Source organism: Carcharodon carcharias, chromosome 12 (genome assembly GCF_017639515.1).
Source record: "Carcharodon carcharias isolate sCarCar2 chromosome 12, sCarCar2.pri, whole genome shotgun sequence".
NCBI lineage: Eukaryota > Metazoa > Chordata > Chondrichthyes > Lamniformes > Lamnidae > Carcharodon > Carcharodon carcharias.
The window spans coordinates 13,993,311-14,011,600 of record NC_054478.1 but is presented as its reverse complement, the minus strand read 5'-3'; the positions used below and the strand labels follow the sequence as shown (position 1 = coordinate 14,011,600).

General features: G+C 42.5%; 1 protein-coding gene across 3 annotated transcripts in view; it reads left to right on the top strand.

Annotated features, from left to right (window-relative positions):
* map3k2 (mitogen-activated protein kinase kinase kinase 2) overlaps positions 1–18,290 on the top strand; it is a 121,397-nt gene that overhangs the window by 38,635 nt on the left and 64,472 nt on the right. For all 3 annotated transcript variants that reach the window (XM_041201386.1, XM_041201387.1, XM_041201384.1), the window contains 2 exons: positions 9,855–9,895; positions 15,509–15,608. In XM_041201386.1, the coding sequence (XP_041057320.1) occupies positions 9,855–9,895; positions 15,509–15,608 (141 nt within the window). The remainder of the gene's footprint in view (positions 1–9,854; positions 9,896–15,508; positions 15,609–18,290) is intronic.

The following is an 18,290-nucleotide window of genomic DNA, read 5'->3' as shown; positions in this document are numbered from 1 at the left end:
GAATCTAGAGAATTTTGGATAATTAACACCACATTGACTACCTCATTAGCCACCACTATTAAGACCCTAGGATAAATGGGAAGGCAATGGCCTAGTGGTATTTTCGCTGGACTAGTAATCCAGAGACCCTGGGGTAATGCTCTGGGGACCTGAGTTCGAATTCCGCCACGATTTTGAATTCAATAAACATCTGGAATTAAAAGTCTAATGATGACCGTAGAACCATTGTTGATTGTTGTAAAATCCCTGGTTCACTAATGTCCTGAAGAAAGGAAATCTGTCATCCTTACCTGGTCTAGCCTATATGTGATAGCAACGTGGCTGACTCTTAAGCGCCCTCTGAAATGGCCTAGCAAGCCACTCAGTTTATCAAACCATTACAAAGACTCAAAAAAGGAATGAAACTGGAAAGACCATCCGGCATCGACCTAGGCGCTGGGAATGTCAATGGCAATTGTAGCCCTCTGGACCCTACAAAGTTCTCCTTACTAATTTCTGGGGGCTAATGCCAAAATTGGGAGAACTGTCTCACAGCAACAGCCTGACATAGTCATCCTCATGGAATCATACCTTACAGATGATGTCCCAGACACCACCATCACCATCCCTGGGTATGTCCTGCCCCACTGGCAGGACATGTCCAGCACAGGTGGTGGCATGTTGGCATACAGTCGGGAGGGAGGTGCCCTGGGACTCCTCACTTGGAGGAAGCACTGAGGTAGCAAGGGTGCAGAATGTACTCTGGGTGGGGGACTTCAATATCCATCACTAAGAGTGGCTCGGTAGCACCACTACTGACTCAGCTGGCTGAGTCCTATAGGACGTAGCTGCTAGACGGGTCTGCAGCAGGTGGTGAGGGAACCAACAAGAGAGAAAAACACACTTGACCTCATCTTCACCACCTGCCTGCCACAGATACATCTGTCCATGACAGTATCGGTAGGAGTGACCACCACGCAGTCATTGTGGACACAAAAGTCCCGGCTTCACATTGAGTATACCCTCCATCATGTTGTGTGGCACTACCATCATGCTAAATGGAGTAGATTTCGAACAGATCTAGCAACTTGAGACTGGGCATCCATGAGGCACTGTGGGCCATCAGCAGCAGCAGAATTGTACACGAACAAAATCTGTAACTTCATGGCCTGGCATATCCCCCACTCTACCATTACCATCAAGCCAGGGGATCAACCCTGGTTCAATGAAGAGTGCAGGAGAGCATGCCAGGAGCAGCGCCAGGCATACCTAAAAATGAGGTGTCAACCTGGTGAAGCTATAACACAAGATTACTGCATGCCAAACAGCATAAGCAGCAAGTGATAGAGCTAAGCGATCCCACAACCAATAGATCAGATCTAAGCTATGCAGTCCTGCCACATCCAGTCGTGAATGGTGGTGGACAATTAAACAACTCACTGGAGGAGGAGTCTCCCCAAATATCCCCATCCTCAATGATGGAGGAACCCAGCACATCAGTGTAAAAGATAAGGCTGAAGCATTTGTAACAATCTTCAGCCAGAAGTGCCGCGTGGATGATCCATCTCGGCCTCCCCCGGAGGTCCCCAGCATCACAGATGCCAGTCTTCGGCCAATTGGATTCACTCCACGTGACATCAAGAAATGGCTGAAGGCACTGGATACTGCAAAGGCTATGGGTCCTGACACTTTTCTGGCAATAGTTCTGAAGACCTGTACTCCAGAACTTGCTGTGCCCCCAGCCAAACTGTTACAGTACAGCTACAACACCGGCATTTACCTGGCTATGTGGAAAATTGCCCAGACATGTCCTGAACACAAAAAGCAGGACATATCCAACCCAGACATTACAGTCCCATCAGTCTACTCTTGATCATCAGTAAATTAATGGAAGGGGTCATCAATAATGCTATCATGCGGCACTTGCTTAGCAATAGCCTGCCCAGTTTGGGTTCTACCAGGGCCACTCAGCTCCTGGCCTCATTACAGCCTTGGTTCAAACATGGACAAAAGAGCTGAACTCCCGAGGTGAGGTGAGAGTGACTGCCCTTGACACCAAAGCAGCATTTGACCGAGTGTGGCATCAAGGACCCCTAGTAAACTGGAGTCAATGGGAATCAGGGGAAAACTCTCTGCTGGTTGGAGCCATACCTAGTACAAAGGAAGATGGCTGTGGTTGTTGGAGGTTGGTCATCTCAGCTCCAGGACATCACTGCAGGAGTTCCTCAGGGCAGTGTCCTAGGCCCAAACATCTTCAGCTGCTTCATCAATGACGTTCCTTCTACCATAAGGTCAGAAGTGGGGATGTTCGCTGATGATTGCACAATGTTCAGCACCTTTCGCGACTCCTCAGATACTGAAGCAGTCCATGTCCAAATATCCAGGCTTGGGCTGACAAGTGGCACACAAATGCCGGGCAATGACCTTCTCCAACAGGAGAGAATCCAAGCATCGCCCCTCGATGTTCAATGGCATCACCATCACTGAATAACCTACTACCAACATCCTGGGGAGGGTTACCATTGACCAGAAACTGAACTGGACTAGCCATACAAATACTGTGGCTGCAAGAGCAGGCCAGAGGCTGGGAATGCTGTGACGAGTAACTCACCTCCTGACTCCCCAAAGCCTGTCCACCATCTACAAGGCACAAGTCAGGAGTGTGATGGAATACTCCCCACTTCCCTGCAGCTCCTACAACACTGAAGAATCTGGACACCGTCCAGGACAAAGCAGTCCGCTTGATTGGCACCACATCCACAAACATTCACTCCCTCCACCACCAACATGGTAGCAGCAGTGTGTACCATCTACAAGATGCACTGCAAGAATTCACCAAGGCTCCTTAGACAGCACCTTCCAAACCCATGACCACTACCACCAGAAGGACAAGGGCAGTAAATAGATGGGAACAGCACCACCTGGCGGTTCACCTCCAAGTAACTCACCATCCTGACTTGGAAATATATCGCCATTCCTGCAGTGTCACTGGGTCAAAATCCTGGAACTCCCTCCCTAACAGCACTGTGGGTGTACCTACACAACATGGACTGCAGCGGTTTAAGAAGGCAGCTCACCATCACCTTCTCAAGGGCAACTAGAGAAGGGCAATAAATGCTGGCCCAGCTAGCGAAGCCTGCAGCTCCATTAATTTGCTCTGTACCATTTCCCTAGTGATTTCAATTTCACCAAGGTCCTTTCTCCCGTTCACCCCCTGATTTGCAGCTATTACTGGAATGTTTTTTGTATCCTTTATTGTGTGCACAGAAACAAAATATTTGTTTATTTCTTCCGCCAGTTCCTTGTTAACCACTATTAACCCCCCTGTCACTCTCTAGAGAACCAACACTCACTTACTCATTTCCTTTTTAAGTACCTGTAGAAACTTTTGCTATCCGTTTTTACATTTCTAGTTAGCTTCCTCTCATACTCTAATTTCTTTCTCATGATTAACCTTTTAGCTATTCTCTGTCACTCTTTATATTCTGTCCAATTGTCTCCTGCCATTCATCTTTGCGGAGTTGTATGCTTTTTCCTTAAGCTTGATGCTTTCCTTAACTTCTCAATTGACACGGATGGTGTGTCCTCCCTTTAGAATTTTTCTTTACAGCAGGGATACACTTATTCTGAATATTCTGAAAAATCCCATTAAATGTCTGCCACTTGCTTCTGTATTGATCTATCCTCTAGCCTAGTTTCCCAGTTTACTTCAGCTAGCTCAGCTTTCATCCGCACATCGTTGCCCTTATTTAAGTTTAAGATACTAGTCTTCGACCCACTCTTCTCCCATTCAACCTGGATGTAAAATTCAATCATATTGTGGTTGCTGCTACTTGCGGTGCTTTACTCTGAGGTCATTAATACCAAATCTAATATAACCTGCTCTCTGGTTGATTCCAGCACATGCTGTTCTAAGAAACTATCTCAAAAGCATTCTAAGAACTCCTCATCATTGGCTACTACTGCCAATCTGATTTTTCCAGTTTATGTTAGATTAAAATCACCCATGGTTATTGCTGCCCCTTTATCACAAGTACACAATATTTTCTCTTGTATACTTAATCCTACACTGTGGCTACCGTTAGGGGGCCTGTGGACCACTCCCATTAGTGACTTTTTCCCCCAATTATTCCTCATTTCCACCCAAACCGATTCCACATCCTGATCCCCTGAACCAAGGTCATCTCTAACTATTGCACAAATGCCCTCTTTGATTAACAATGCTACCCCTCCACCTTTAACTAGCTTCATATTCTTCTTGAATGTCATGTACCCCTCAATGTTGAGGACCCAATCTTGATTGTCCTGCAGCCACGTCTCTGTAATTGTTATCAGATCATATTTATTTACTTCAGTGTGGGCCATCAATTCATTTACTTCATGAATGCTATGTGCATTCAGATAGAGAGCCTTCAGTTTTGTCTTTTTGTTACCTTAGTAGCATCTAGTCTTGACTGTTGAAGTAATCTTGGGTTTCTTCCCTCTGTCTCTTTCTGCCATTCTCTGTCTCTCATTTCTCATATTACTATTTTGCTCTCCTGTCTTGACTCTACACCTTGAATTGCTACCTCTACCCAAGCTTGATCCCTCACCCCTCTTGTGTGGGCTTCTCATGAGCATTCCGGAATCGCTAGCGCTATGCCTCTGGGACTAACTCATAGGCACTTAGGATGGCAGCCTTGGTCTCCTCATAATTCATGGACACATCAGGAGGCAGCATGGAGTATCCTCTTGGGCTCTCCCTGAGAGCTGCCCTTGAATTAAAAATGTCCAGATAACTGACCATTTTAACTGTCCTGCTACTTTCTCAAAAATGGCAAAAAATGACTCCATGTCACTCTCTCCAAATTTAGGAATGAATCTAGCATACTTGAGGGCCTCAGAGAGTGGTTCTGATGTCGGGAGATAGGGGGTGCTTGTTATGACTGATGCAGTTGGTAAAGCTGAGTTATTTAAAAATCCCAGGGGGAAAACTTTAAACAACTGTCATAACCTATAATTTTAAGTGTTATGTTTGAGATGAGATTCTAAATTCAGGAATCAGACCACAAGTTCTCGAAGTTTCACATTAAACTAAATAGAACATTTTATCAATTTACACAGGTTAATATATATATATATATATATATATATATATCTACACGTGGCTACAAATTACTACTATCATAACTTTTAACAAATTCCCAAACTACTCTCCACTAAGGCAACAACAACCCATAGACTTTAAGCAGACACCTGGCAAAGCATTTTCACCGTACAAATTCAAAATGAGGTTCTTTTCACTTTGGTTCCTGTGAAGATATTTGGAGGCTTATAGCTGCTTATGATCTCTCATTGCCTCTCCTCTACACACACAACACTGCTGATGTTATTCCTAGCACAGCCAATTGAATGTAAATTCTCACTGTATCACCAGCCTCTGAACTAAACCTATCTAACAATAAAACCCCTTGAATAGTACCAATTTTATTAGTAATATAAATGCAAATGCACTCTATCTCTCTTACATATCAAAGCTAGTGCACATTAAAGGACTCAGACTAGCTGGCTTTAATCCAGGCAAACCACATCCACAGACTAAACCTCTATTTTAAAAGAAGAATATTTTCCAATAATAATATATACATTAATAGCTACTGGAGAGAGAGAGAGATTTTCCTTCGCAGCTTCCAGCTGTCTGGTGTCTCTCTCTCTCTTTGAGCTGCTAGCTCCATTTCCAGTTTTTGGAGCTGGAATTCTTTTTCCCTTTCCTGTTCTCTCCTGAGCCTCTCTTTCCCTCTCCTGTTCCCTTTCTTGCGCTCTCTCTTTCCCTTTCTCTCTCGCTCACTCACTCTCTTCCCGCCCTCCCGTCTGAAATTCTAGCTGCATTCTGAGCTTTCCCAGCTTGAATTTTGCTAGGGGAGGGGATTCTGAGTCATAGTTGGGCTCTTCCTCTACCTGCTGTGTTGGATATGGGAGATCCAAATATTCTACCAACAACTGGATCAGTTTGCTTCTCTTCACCCCACTGGGTAATTTTAACTGTACCTCCCTTGCTACAGATTTCAGTTGCTCTATGTTAAGAGATGCTAATGTTTCACTGTTCAGATCTCCATCCTTGACCTACCTCTGGGCATTGAAAGTTGCCATTTTCATAGTGTTAGAGAATAAGGAATTTGCTGCGTTCTCAAATTTGTTCCCTTCGCCGAGTTTTTCCTTTTGGCTTCCAATTGACTTTTATATCAGATTTGGCTTGTGTCTTAAAGTTGGACTTTGGTCAAATTCAAGTGGATGTTCCCGGACTTGAGCTCCCAATTTCTGTCACGGGCAGGAGGGAGGTTAATTTAAAGAACACTAATTCCTCCTCTAAGTGCTCGTCCATAAACAGAAAGGTGCTTTTGTTTTGTTTCCCTCTTTATAAATGGTGGCATATTTCCCAACCCCGTGGTTTTTTCCAATTTTCCGTGAATAACCCCAAAACAAACTCGTGATAAGATGAACTCAAAGGGTTAGTTTATTTGTATAAGCTCAGATGTGGGAAGGAAGGTTTGCAATGTCTCTCCACACTCAGGCAGTAAAGAGAGGGATAGAGGAAAGAAAGTTTTACAGTACAGAAACCACAGAGAAAATAAATATTGTTTCACAGGAATTCCAGAGTCCAGAATCAAAGTCCGATAGGTATTCCTTCACAGAGGTCGGCAGTCCGAAAACTGATGCTGTATTATTTCACTTTTCTGGTGGTGTTTATTTCACAAGATGAGAGGCACACAGAGATGAATCAGTCTTGAAGGTGATGGTACAGAAGTTCCAATAGAAGCAGTGTAGATGGGACCAGGTGTTAAACCTGAGTACAGTTCCTTTCTGTGTGGCTGCTAGTCAGATGTTAGAGAGCAGATTGAGTGTACAATTCAGCATGGCAATATTACCAGTTCCACAACCTTATGCCAATACAAATCAGAACTGAAAATAGATGGTGGAGGGTAGGTTTCATCAAGTGTTTAAACTTCATGGAAATGTAGTAAAGAACAAACTAGTGGTTACATTGACTATATAGTTTTTTTGTGCTCATCAAAGTGAGGGACAAAATTGCTGGGGAATAGATCATATTTCCACACTTGGCAACCAGTGTCTAGATTGTGCACAGAAAGGCCTATAAAGCAAATTAGCATTGTATGGATCAAGTCTTTCTCTGCCTTTGGAAAATCTTGTTTTTTTTTTTGTGCAAAGCACTCTTTAAAACACGTAAACTGTAGAGCATTCTGAAAGAGCATTAATTGGTTTCCTGACTATGACATCGCTAAGTTCCAGGAAATATCCATATGACATGAGGTTAGCATGGGGATCAAAGGCTAAGAGCAAATAGGCAAATAGAAAGCTAATTGTAGTGGTGGGGTTCCAGCCTGGCTGGTGGCAGGCAGTTCAGAACACATAGAATAGGTGTGAGTGGAAGCAAGCCAGGCTCTCCATGGGTGGATCAGGTTTCTTTTTAGCAGTTCAAAACAGATCCTGGTGTTCAAGCAGGTCTTTGATACAATCCCTGCTTTAATCTCATTGTGTGTGTTATGTAGTTGTAAAGGACATAGAGCTGAAGACAGGAAGAGCTGGCGATTGTGGATTGGAGAAGATCCACTGCTGTTATTTGTGTTGCCAGAGCCAACCAGACAGTTAAAAGGGATTAGAGAAGGAACTCTTTAGTGATACTGTGCATCAAGGCTGTTGTGACCCAAATGAGAGAGGGTTCGTAGACATTTGCCTTGTTGGTGTTAACTGTGCCCAGGGACTTCAAATGGAATACGGCTGCTGGTGAATGCGACTCAAGGGCCGAAGTGATTGACTGGGAAGTGAGAGACCTTACCTAGTTTGGCCTATATGTGACTCTTGAAAAGCCTGTATTTTCTTTTTTGTGCAATACCCCCTTTAAGACCAAAGTGAACTGTGGAGTATTCTGAAAGAGTATTAGTTGGTTTCCTGATTATGACGACATAATCCACTGCAATGTGGTTAACTCTTAACTGCCCTCTGAAATGGTCTAACAAGCCACTCAGCTCAAGGGCAATTAGGGATGGGCAACAAATGCTGGCCTTGCCAGTGACGTCCACATCCCATGAAAGCATAAAAACATAGCGGAAGCTGAGTTGGAAAGAATGAGAGATTGTATGTTGTGTCACATTTATGTGGGAAGTAATGTGAGTGCATGTAACTATTTAAAGTGAAACTTATCTTTTTATTTGAAATATCCTTGGCCTGTTAATTAATGGTTGAACTAAGTTGTATTTAATTGGTTTTAGTAAAAGTTTTTAAAAGTGAAACCTTGCCCATCGATTTTCCTCCTGTTGGCACGGTGGGGATTCCTTTCTTTTAAAAGTTATTGTCTCTAGGGGGATTGTAACACCTGTAACGACAATGTGCCTTAACCATGCTGGGTTCTTCTGAATGGCTCAACAACAACAAACAACTGGCATTTATATAGTGCCTTTGACTTTGCAAAATATCCCAAGGAACTTCCAAATTTCATAAAACTGGTTATGCCTTGAGTACTGTGTCCAATTCTGGGCACCACACTTTAGGTAGAACATGAAGGCTTTAGAAAGGTTGCAGAAAAGATTAACGAGGATGGTTCCAGGCATGAGACTTCAGTTATGAGAATAGATTGGACAAGCTGCTGTTGTTCTCCTTAGAGAAGAGAAGATCAAGAGGAGATTTGAAAATCAGGAGGGGTCTTGACGAGTAGAGACAGAAAAACTTTTCCCATTGGTGGAAGGCTTGAGAACCAGAGGACACCGATTTAGGTGATTGGCAATGACATGAGGAAAAACTATTTTATGTACCAAGCGTTTAGAATCTGGAATGCACTGCCTGAAATTGTATTGGAGCACATTTAACCTTAGATTTCAAAAGGGAATTGGATGAGTGCTTGGAGGGAAAGAAAATTGCCAGGGAAATGGCAGGGGAGTGTGACCAGCTGCGTTACTCTTGTAAAGAGCTGACATGGACAAGATGGGTTGAGTGACTACCTTCTGTTCTGTATACGATTCTGCCACCCTTTTTCCCTACAGAAGTGTTTCCTAACTTCCCTCCTGAAAGGTCTGGCTCTAATTTTTAGACTGTGCCATCTAGCCCTAGACTCCCCAACCAGCAGAAATAGCTTCTCTTTTTCCAACCCATCAGTTTTCCTTAATATCTTGAAAACTTTGATCAAGTTGTCCCTTAACCTTCTAAATTTCAGGGAATACAGTCCTGTTTTGTACAATCTCTTCATAATTTAACCCTTGTAGTCCCAAGTAGTATTCTAGTAAATCTACATTGCACTTCCTCCAAGGCCAATATATCCATCCTAAGGTGTAGTGCCCAGAGCCACTCCCGGTATTCCTGGTATGGCCTGACCCAGGGCTTTGTGTAGCTGAAGCATGACTTTCTACCCTCTTGTATTCTAGTTCCCTAGATAGACCCAGCATTGCATTAGCTTTTTTGGTTATTTGTACCAGTTCAAGACATTCCAATGATCTATGTACTTCAATGCCCAAGTCTCCTTGGATCTCCACAGTTTCTAGCTTCTGACCGTTTAGAAAGTCCCTTGTTCTATTCTTTTTATTAACCTTACATTTACTACATTAAAATCCACATGCCATTCAATTAATGTGTTAATATTTCTGTAATTGTCTGCTTCCACCTAATGAGTGTAAGTTGGTTCAAAGGACAACCTAGATGTGTTTTGGGGGCTGCAAGAGTTTGCGGAGTAGGGTGAGAAGAAAGTGGACGTTGACCTGTGAAAAAAGCACTGGGTTGTTGGCCCTGAATCTTTTCTTCCTTTTCCATATTCATAATGTTTTGTATCTGGCAGGCCTTGTTTGATTCTGTACAAAAATGATTGATTTTCTGTATTTCTTCAATTCCAGAATGATGTTCGAGTCAAGTTTGAATACCGTGGTGAGAAGAGGTGAGACATTATCTCTTATCCTCCATATTAATGGGAGTTGCACTGGACCCATTAGACGGACTTCAATTCTGTGTTATAAATGAGTTACGCTGGCTGTTGTAACCTGCTTGCTGAACATCCAAGCCCCATTCATAAGTTTCATCATAAGCCTGTACTGCAAGAATCAGCGAAGTAGCATATATTAGTTGCTGCAGATGCTGAACTTTGTTTCAAAACTGGGATAAACTTGTTGCTGTCTCCTCGTGTGGTACCTGAATCACCAAAGCCAGGTAGCTACCTTTGAGTAAAGTAGCGTGAGAGGAAGTGATGTGGGCAGAAATAAAGGTGGGGCAACAGGAAGAAAGATGGGTCAGGGATGCTGAGGTGGAGTAAGTGGCAAAGTGAGGGATGGCGGGGAATGGAGAGCGAAGAGGAGATGTGAACAGAGGTGATGGAAAGGAAATAAAGGGATTTGGGGATTAGCTGAGGAAAATTCATTTGTTAAGGAGAGTCTAAAAATGGTGTAGTGGGGGCAGGGGAGTTTATAACCAGAGTATCGATATTGGGGTGAGGGGAGGAGTCAGCCAGAGTGTTTCATTGGATGGGGGCTTTGCTTTCTTATTTTAAAAACACGATTTATTTTCTCTCCAGAGAGACTAATGTTTTAATATCAAAGTCAGTGTTTTCTTCAATTTGCAAGTCTTGATTTTTTGTGTCTGAATGAAAGTTAGACTTCTTTTCATAATATCAATCCCTCAATTTTCTTGTGTTTAAAGGCAAAGTCTGTTTATTTTTTTTAAAGTCGAGACCATTGCATATCCTGAACTCAATTCTTTGAGGATGTTGCACTTTTTAAAAAAAAATCAGGTCCCGATTTGGTTAACACTTTTTGTTTTATATCAAAGTCCTGGTTCGTGAGTTGCTGTTTACTGATGACGCCACTCTGTCATCCCAGATTGTACGTGCGTGTGACGACTTAGACTGAAGACAGTCTGCAAGGTTTAAATCATCGAAGGGTTAGGTGTAAAGCAGGCATTTTTGAAGTGGAAATGGACAAGCTAAGATGGGATACAAGTAAATACAACAAGTATAGGAATTTGCATTAGGAGATAAATGAGGGGTTGAACTTTTAGCTGTTGAATTTCAAAGAGTGAAAAGGAAGTTTTACAACTGGTAAAGATCATAAAGGAATAAAGCAAAGTTATTAAGTTTGTTTTTCCTGAAAGTGGTGGCCCTACTGCCAACATGAAAGATTTTTGGATTCTGGGAAAGGTAATTTCCAAAAGTCAATTAAGAACAATGGGTAAAGATGAAAGGGGAAGAAATGTATTTAAGGAAAGATTGAAAGCTGTATGAGGTGTGTGTGTGGCCGTGTGATCTTGAAGAGAGTGCTGTGCGAGCACAGTCCTGTGAAGGAAGCAGCTTCTAGCTACCCCAGAAAAGTGTTTGGTTGCCCCAGAAAGCAAGGTTTTGTTACAAGCCTTGGATTTCCATTGTTAAGTGAGAGGAAGAGAAGCACTCGTGAAATACCTCTCTTATAACGGCAGTGGGTGCTTTATGGTAATATTACTGGATGTTCTATAGATTAAGAATCTATATTGCCTGGAAAAGGGTGTTTATTTGTGAGTCTAGCAAAGTAGAATTCTTTTGGCAAATGTTACAAGACTAAATTTAACTGTGTAACTGTAATCTTATGCATTTAAGTTTTCTTTTAATAAATGTTTTACTTTAATATTTAAAATCTAAGTGGTAGTGGAATCTTTACTTGTGACTTCAGTACGTATACCTCTCATAATAAATACAAATTGCAACTGACTTGTTATAGCCTGACCAAGTTTCCCTTTGGGATTTGGTCAGCCTGGCAAATACCACCTGCCATATCATAACAGCACTGAAGTTCACTTGCAACAGCTTGTAGATTGGTTCTTCCAGGTCTGCAAGGAGCTTGGACTGCCAATCAGCATCAGGAAGACCAAAGTTATGGGCCAGGACATAGAGACTCCACCTTTGATCAACATTGACAACCTCACTCTGGAAGCCGTTGATAGCTTCACATACCTTGGATCGACAATAACTGGCAACCTGTCCTCTGATGCCGAAATCAGTGCCAGGATTGCCAAGGCCGCAGCTGTCATGTCAAAGTTGAGAAGTCGAGTGTGGACCAACAGCAAACGAACCGAAAATACAAAGCTCTGTGTGTACCAGGCTTGTGTTCTCAGAAACCTTCTTTGCATTAGCAAAGCATGGACTGCTTATGCAAGCCAAGAAAAGCGGCTGGATAGCTTCCACTTCCATTGCCTCAGACAAATATTGGGCATCTTTTTGCAAGACAGTGTGCTGAATATGGAAGTACACATTGTACAGGGATCCCCAGCACGTTTACTCTCTTAAATCAGTGGTGAGCCTATTGAGCTGTATGGGTGACATGCTGTATGGTGAGCTTACCATTGGCATGAGACCAACAGGTTGCCCACGTCTGCAAGCGAGAGCTCAAGTTGACTGGGATCGGAGTTGATGCATGGAAGATCCTTACTCCTGACTGGAGCGCCTGGAGGCAAGCAGTCAGGAAGGTCATGGAAAAAGCAGATGACAAGAGAATTGACCATATGGTGGTAAAGAGAACCTGCCGGAAGGAAAAGATATTGGCCAGCCTTGGGTTAACAATATTAATCTGTGCCGGCTGTGGAAGAGTCAGCCTCTACAGTTTACAACAGACGATATTCAATCCAGAACCGACATACACACTGAGCACAGTTCATCGTCTCCCGAGATGGATGGATACCATCAACAGTTTGGTTAACATCTTTAGTAATGCCAATTACTTTAAAACTATTTTTTGCCTATTATTTATTAAAAGCATAGTGGGAGACATGAATATGGCCTTGATAATTGATTTCTATTAAGATCTTGATGTATAGTCATAAAACATCACCTCACCTCCACTTTTAATATGTAACATGAAGATTACAGTAACCTCTACTCACCTAATGTTTGTGTTACTGAGAGCTCTGTTAGTGTCATTTTCTTTTTTGAAGATGTGTTTTCTCTTGGAAATGTTTTTGTTGTTGCAGTAAATCTCACTGATCCTTGTCTTCCTCCTCTTCTGTTTGTGACTAATGTTTGAATCTATGCCCATAAGATTTCTGTGTCCTTCTGGCCTGGTTTCTCTCCATGTGACCATCATGTCTGTGTGTCTCCATATCGTCTGAATGTTTGCCTTTTTACTTCCCTGGTATCTCTCAAGTCTACACTCTGCATCTACCCTGACTGCTCTTTCTCTCTCACTTGCACACAAATCACAAAACATGCAGGTACAGCAAGCAATGAAGAAATCAAATGGTATTCTAGCCTTTACTGCGGTAGGGTTGGAATATAAGAGTAAGGAAGTCTTGCTGCAATTGTATGGACCTTTGGTGAGACCACACCTGAAGCACTGTGTGCAGTTCTGGCCTCTTTGCCTAAAGAAGAATAGACAGGATCCGTTGAATATATTACACTATTGCCTGATAGTCTCACTTGCTTTCATGGCCTGTGCTATTATAAGGATTCAGTGGTCGAGGAAATGTAAGGTGATGGGAGAGGAGGAGCACAAAAGACAAAGACAGATACTGTGAAAATTGGTAGAGATCATTAGCCAGAGATCCAAGGGATAGAGAACCTTAGCTGAGCAGAAGGTAGATTGTGGGACATCAGGAACAGATGGATTGAGGGACAGATTGAGAAATAGAGGAGCTCCGAGTAAAGGAGATTGCAGCATAAAGACATGGAAATATTCAGGGGGAGAAAACAGTGATTGGGTGAAAGATGAACAGAGAAACCAGATCCAGGGCTAGGGGCAGCCCAGGAGAACAACACAAAAACTTAAGCAGGTGTGGAATTCCTCTCTACCATTCAGTAAAGTTATAGCTGATGTTGTATTTCACCTCACCTCCCTACACTATCCCCATAATCTCTTAATTCCCTTAGAATGTATAACTGATTGAACTTAGCCTTGAATATACTCAACGATTGAGCATCCACGATTTTCTGTGTGAAGAAATATTTTTACATATGTTAGTTCTAAATGGGTAATCGCTTATCCTGAGAAGATGACCCCATGTTCTAGGTCCTCCAGCCTGGGGAAATAGCCTCTCAGCATCTACCCTGCCAAGCCAGAGAAGATTTTATGCATTTTAATGAGATCACTTGTCATTCTTCTAAACCCCAGAGGATATAGGTCTATTGTACCCAGTCTCTCCTCTTAGGACAGCCCTCACATCCTAGGAGTCAATCTAATGAACCTTCGTTGTACCCCCTCTAAGGAAAAACGTGAGATACTGGTTTAGTGTAGGCTATGAAAAGCGAATGTATTGGTGAAGTGGAAGCTGGGTGTTGCTGTAAAGAACTACTTAAACTGTATATTTGCAGGATCGGATTGTGCACTGGATTGGGTACTGACCTCCGTTTCGGAGTGGGGCTTGTGTTCAGTTTGGAACTAATAGAACAGAAGTATACTGCCTTAGTGGGGAAGTTTAAAAAATCAAAAAGAAACGAGAGAGCAGAGGTGCAGGGTAATGAAGAGGCGAGCGATAATCAAAGTGTGACAGGAAGAGGCAGAAAATATAAGCAGAAGAGTGCAACAGAAATTAGAACCTGAATGAGTAATAATGGTAAAAAGTAAAAGCTTAAGTCTCTTTTTATCTGAATGCACGCAGCATTTGTCACAAAATAGATGAGTTGATGGCACAAATAGAAATAAATGAATATGACTTGATAGCTATTACAGAGATGTGGTTGTAGGGTGATCAAGACTGGGAACTCGATATTCAAGGGTTCTTGGTGTAAAAGTAGGCAAAAAGGAAAAGGAGGAGGGGTAGCTTTGTTAATAAAGGAAGGTATCAGTGCGGTGGTGAGTAAGGATATAGGTACAATCGATCGTGATGTGGAAGCAGTTTGGGTGTAAGTAAGGAATAGCCATGGGTAGAAGTTGCAGGTGGGAGTCGTCTATAGGCCCCTGAAGAGTTGCCTCACTGTAGGCCAAAGTATAAATCGGGAAATAATGGAGACATGTTAGAAGGGTGTTACAATTGTCATGGGTGATTTTAATCTGCATGTTGACTGGACAAATCAGATTGGCAGGGGTAACGTGGAAGACAAATTTGCTGAGTGCATCAGGGATTGTTTCTTAGATCAATATGTTGCAGAACCTATGTTTGGTGTGAAATCCTTACAGTCAGAAAACATTGTTCTGTTCTTAGCAGAATTTTCTTAATTGACATGGAGAATTATGGAGAATTTCACATTTCTAACATCCTTCATCTTGAACATAAAATGCAAGGTTAAGAAAATGTTTTAATTCGGGATTGCTTCATCAGTACTTTTGGATAGGGCAACAGGAGCCTGGAATTCTCCTAAGGGTAATCACTTCTGAAGCGTTTTTTGTTTGAAAGCCCTGATCAGTTTTGAAAAGCAAACGAGCTGCTGACTTTCAAGATAAAATCCTCTTTGGGAAATGGAGTTAATTAAATCTACAGCTGTGCAGTATGGAGAGCACCGCAGCCTGTAGCTTTAGGTGCTGTGATGGTTCAGCTGTCCCAGGAGTGCAGCTAGTTGCAGAAACTCATTGACTAACCTCTCTTCTCACTCCCCATTCAGAATCCTTCAGTTTCCCAGGCCAGTCCTTCTCGAAGATATTGCCACTAAAGCCAAGGTTGCCTTTGGTCAACTGATGAGCCTGCACTACACCAATAATGAGGTACGGCCATTCATTTATTTTCTTGTCTTTTTCCCTAATTGGATTAGTAAGTAAACAGGATGCTTGGGAATGGAAAGATGGGGGCTGGAAATGAGACTGTTGAGATGGTTCACCAAAAATTACAGCGTGGGAAACCCTTTGCTGGTGTTGAAAGATCCAAATGAGTATTTTTGCAATGAATAGGTAATTTCTACAGTAATATCTCCTGTGTCATCCCCTGGGACATTTTACTATGTTAAGGACATATGTAAGTGTAAGTTTCTGTCGTTATATATGTTATGACGTACCCGATTTTGATTCTTGCGTTTCACAGCTTAGAACTGTAAGATGTAGTGTTAGAAGACAACAAACATTAGCTGATTAGCCGTGTTTTAACCTTGGCGTGATGTTTGTAATCATCAAAATAATATCTGATGTCAGAATTGGCATTGCAGATTTGTCACAGAACTTGGCTCTGTGGATGCTCGACACCCAGCTCTATCTGACTGACTGCTCATGGGGAGTAGAGTAACTGACCCATATAATTATTGATATGGAACAGCAATTTGTACTTATACAGAGCCTTTAACATAGTAAAATGTCTCAAAGTGCTTATCATACAAAAACTGATACAGAATCACGTAAAGAGATATTAGAGCAGATGACCAAAAGTTTGGTCAAAGCGAGAGGTTTAAGGAGTTTCTTAAAGGAGGTAAGTGAGGCAGAGGGGTTTAGGAAGGATATGCTGGAGCCTGGGGCCTAGGCAACCAAAGGCACAACTGTCAGTGGCACAGTGATGGAGCTCGGGAATGAGCAAGGGACAGCATATCTCCGGGGGATTTGGGTTGGGGGGGGGGTGGGTGGCGGCGGTGCTGCTTTGTAGGTCTTGAGGCAATCACAGAGGTAGGGAGGGAGGAGGTCTTGGAGGGACTTGAAAGCAAGTTTGAGAATTTTAAAATCAAGATGTTACCTGCTTGGGAACCAATGTAGGTCCATGAGCATGGGGGAGATGGGTAAATGGGGCTTGGCAAGAGTTAGGATATGGGCAGCAGAGCTTTGGCTGAGTTTAAGTATATGGAGTGTTGGAAGATGGGAAATTGACCAGGGAGCACATTGGAATACTTAAGTCTTGAAGCAACAGCGGAATGGATGAGGGCTTCAGCAGCAGATGAGGTGAAGCAGACATAATAGCAGATTGAGGGGTGATGTAATCAACGTGATTAAAATTATTAAGGAATTTTATCAATTAGCTGCAGAGAAAGTATTTCATCTGGTGGAGAATCCAGAACAAAGGGTAACGGTAAAATTAGTGCTAGTCTGCTTTAGGAAACACTTTTTCACACACAGCTTAGTGGAAATCTGGAATTTTCTTGATTGTCAGTTAAAACAATCAGCACTAAGATTTATTTTAGAAAGATAAGGGCATCAAGGGGTATGAAGCAAAGCCAGGTAAATGGAGATGAGATACAAATCAGCTGTGATCCAGTTGAATGCTGGAACAAGCTCGATGTATTGAATGGCCGACTGCTGTTTTTATATAACAGGCTTGTCAGCTGTATGCTTATCCTGTTCCTATGTAACAGGCTTGAGGGGCTGGATGTCCTTCTCTTGTTCCTCTGCAGCAGGATCAAGGGGGTGAATGACATTCTTCTGTTCCTGTGTAGCAAGGGAAGTGCTGCTGGTGGTGGTGGGGGGGTGCCAAATGGTCTCCTCTTTCTGCATAGTGGGCTTGGTGGTGGGGACTTTGGAGGGCCGGGGGTGTGGGGTTTGAATGTTCTCCCCATTCCTTTATAATGGGCTCAGGTACTTAAAGGCCTCCTATTCCTGTGCAACCACCTATTAACATTCATGCTGTTCCCTTAGAAACTAACTCATGTTAGCCCATGACTCAACCAGTTACTTATCCACTTGGAAAGTTTCCCCCATTCCGTGGCTTTCTGTCTTGTAAACTAATTCTTGGCCTGCTGCAATATTCCAGTGAAGTCCGATGCAAACTGGCCGAATTGTACCTCATCTTCCCATTCAGCACTTTGCAGCATTCCAGACTTAACATTGAGTTCATCAACTTCAGACCGTGAACAGTATAAAATCCATCACATTTCTACTACTCTTTAGCTTTGAAGAAGTCATATGGAGTCGAAACGTTAACTCTCTTTCTCTCCCCACAGATGCTGCCAGACCTGAGTTTTTCCAGCATTTTGTGTTTTTATTTAAACTAATCCTTATGGTAATTTCAGACTTGGCTAAAGCCAACGTATTTTTGATCTGTCACAATCTCCTTGCCTGCAAACTCTTTGGTTCTTGAGGAACTGCAGAAAATTTGTCAGCAAGTGTGCCGCCTGTAAAACCAATGTTCTTTTGTTTACTCTTTTAGAATGCTTTCTATTATTTTACACACTCGCTGGTCTATTTCAGAAATAATTTGGCTTCACATTTGTCTTGCTTCAGTCCATTGGCACATTCAGCCAATTTATTTCCCTTTAACATCGACCAGGTTTTGAGATTTCCATTGCCAATTCCTTTAAAATGGAAGCATGCAGAACCAGGCGCATTGTTGCTTCTTAGTATCTCATCAACTCTTCAAGGGTAATTTTGATTTATCATTGCTATTTCTATTTGCGCATTAAATTCTAACTCCTTCATTTACATTTATCAACCCAAAGAAGTAATTAAAGATATCTGAACTTCCTTGATGTGTAACTG